This window comes from Rhinichthys klamathensis, unplaced genomic scaffold (assembly GCF_029890125.1).
Source record: "Rhinichthys klamathensis goyatoka isolate OS25496 unplaced genomic scaffold, OSU_Roscu_1.1 h1tg000366l_1, whole genome shotgun sequence".
NCBI classification, from domain to species: domain Eukaryota; kingdom Metazoa; phylum Chordata; class Actinopteri; order Cypriniformes; family Leuciscidae; genus Rhinichthys; species Rhinichthys klamathensis.
In genome coordinates this window covers 740,001-742,500 of record NW_026606875.1, presented here as the reverse complement: position 1 = coordinate 742,500, position 2,500 = coordinate 740,001, and the positions used below count along the sequence as shown (strand labels likewise).

The following is a 2,500-nucleotide window of genomic DNA, read 5'->3' as shown; positions in this document are numbered from 1 at the left end:
TAGAGAAACTTGCCGGCCCAGAAAGTTAATAAAGACATCGTTAAAATAGTCCGAGTGACGACAGCGGCTCAACCTTAAGATTATCAAGCGACGAGAATACTTAAACAAACAAAAATAAAAAATAACGACTTTATTCAACTCTTCATGTTCTTCTCTGTGGGCCTCGAGTGAGTTCACGTAGTGTAACAGCGCAGCGCTTCTGGTGTGTACGTCAGAACGTAGGCTCACACACATGAATTTGTATTAAATAAATTATTTTAAGGTATTATAGACTGAACTGGTACCTGTGAACAAGACATCTCCTCCGTCCAGTGTGGCCGATTCATCGGTCATCTCAACGATATTCAGGCCGAGCTTCGTCAACGCATCTTTCATGGCCACCGTCTGAAACAGAAAGACATTAATAATTACTCATTAAGCAAGACACTTTCAAATACACTTATTAAACAAAACCAGCAAAACAAAAGACGCAGTTGTGCCCCATCTCAGAATAGCCCAGCAACTGCATAGCAACCACTCGAAATTTCATAGTAACTGAACCAAAACTCCCTAGCAACAACATAGAACACCCTAGCAACTGTATAGCAACAAAGTATTTCCCATTCAGAAAACCTTAACACCCATATAGCAACACCCAAGAACAGCCTAACAACTGTATAGCAAGAAAAGTATATACAACTCAGAACACTTTAGCAACCACATAGCAACACACTAGAAACTACTTAGAACACCCTAGCAACTGTGTAAAAAAGGATTTAAAACTCAGTACACCTTAGCAACCATATAGCAACACCCTGGCAACTGCCTAGAATACTCTTTCAACTATATAGCAACACCTTAGAAACTACCCAGAACACACTAGCCACTGTATAGCGAGAAAAGTATGAGTACAGCATTAACTGTATAGCAAGAAAAGTTAAGGTGTTCAGAACACCTTAGCAACCAGATAAGCAACACCCTGGCAACTGCCCAGAACACTTAACTATATAGCAATAGAAACTTAGAAACTACGCAGAACATATTAGCAAATGTATAATAACAATGTATATTCTTCTCAGAACACCTTAACAACCACATAGCAACACCCTGGCAACTGCACAGGACACTCTTTCACCTATATATATCAACGCCATAGAAACCCAGTATATGACATCACCACTGAACCACATCCAGGTATTTTTTAAAGCCAATCAGACCATAAGTTTGAGACGAGAGCCTTCGGCAATCTGACACTTGGTGGTAAAACATCATGATGCAATAATTAAATGTGTTTATAGTCACCTACGCCCTGAAACACTGAGGATAAACGTAGGTTCTGTTTATGGAGAGAGAGAGAGAGAGAGAGATCTGGATTGAGTTTCTCTGAATAACAACATGCTCCCGATCCCGTCCAAGATCCAGGGTCAGAATTAACGAGGATTTGAGGGGGAAAACGCCATCCAAAGTAACAAAAATGTTCCAGGTATTTACAATATGAGGGCAAAAGAAATCTCCCAGTAGTGCATTAAACTGATTTATCTGTTATGATCATATTTTTCTTATAAAAACATCCGCAAAATGCATCAATTCTCCAAAGACGCGTGTTATCAAGACAATTCGGTTAAGAATATGATCAACAAAACAAGAGATTTACCGTCAAACCCAAATTTATTCAGACATCTTAAAATTTCTCACATTATCAGTTTATTTGCTATAAAATGGTAATAAAATATGAGCAGAACTCAACACAATTAGATAATACCAGTTTAGCTCAACCAAGTATGAGAGCAGTGTGAGGGCAGTGTGAGGGCAGTGTGAGAGCAGTGTGAGGGCAGTGTGAGGGCAGTGTGAGAGCAGTGTGAGGGCAGTGTGAGGGCAGTGTGAGGGCAGTGTGAGGGCAGTGTGAGAGCAGTGTGAGGGCAGTGTGAGGGCAGTGTGAGGGCAGTGTGAGAGCAGTGTGAGGGCAGTGTGAGGGCAGTGTGAGGGCAGTGTGAGGGCAGTGTGAGAGCAGTGTGAGGGCAGTGTGAGGGCAGTGTGAGGGCAGTGTGAGGGCAGTGTGAGAACAGTGTGAGGGCAGTGTGAGAGCAGTGTGAGAACAGTGTGAGGGCAGTGTGAGGGCAGTGTGAGGGCAGTGTGAGGGCAGTGTGAGAGCAGTGTGAGGGCAGTGTGAGAGCAGTGTGAGAGCAGTGTGAGGGCAGTGTGAGGGCAGTGTGAGAGCAGTGTGAGGGCAGTGTGAGGGCAGTGTGAGGGCAGTGTGAGGGCAGTGTGAGAGCAGTGTGAGGGCAGTGTGAGGGCAGTGTGAGGGCAGTGTGAGAGCAGTGTGAGGGCAGTGTGAGAGCAGTGTGAGGGCAGTGTGAGAGCAGTGTGAGGGCAGTGTGAGGGCAGTGTGAGGGCAGTGTGAGGGCAGTGTGAGAGCAGTGTGAGGGCAGTGTGAGGGCAGTGTGAGGGCAGTGTGAGGGCAGTGTGAGGGCAGTGTGAGGGCAGTGTGAGAGCAGTGTGAGAGCAGTGTGAGGGCAGTGTG

The 2,500-nt window shown here is 45.1% G+C and overlaps 1 protein-coding gene across 2 annotated transcripts in view; it reads right to left on the bottom strand.

Moving 5' to 3' along the window:
- Nucleotides 1-2,500, bottom strand: part of ddah1 (dimethylarginine dimethylaminohydrolase 1) — a 90,841-nt gene that overhangs the window by 19,271 nt on the left and 69,070 nt on the right. For both annotated transcript variants that reach the window (XM_056233275.1, XM_056233274.1), the window contains exon 2: nucleotides 285-384. In XM_056233275.1, coding sequence (XP_056089250.1) covers nucleotides 285-375 — 91 coding nt within the window. In that variant the 5' untranslated portion in view covers nucleotides 376-384. The remainder of the gene's footprint in view (nucleotides 1-284; nucleotides 385-2,500) is intronic.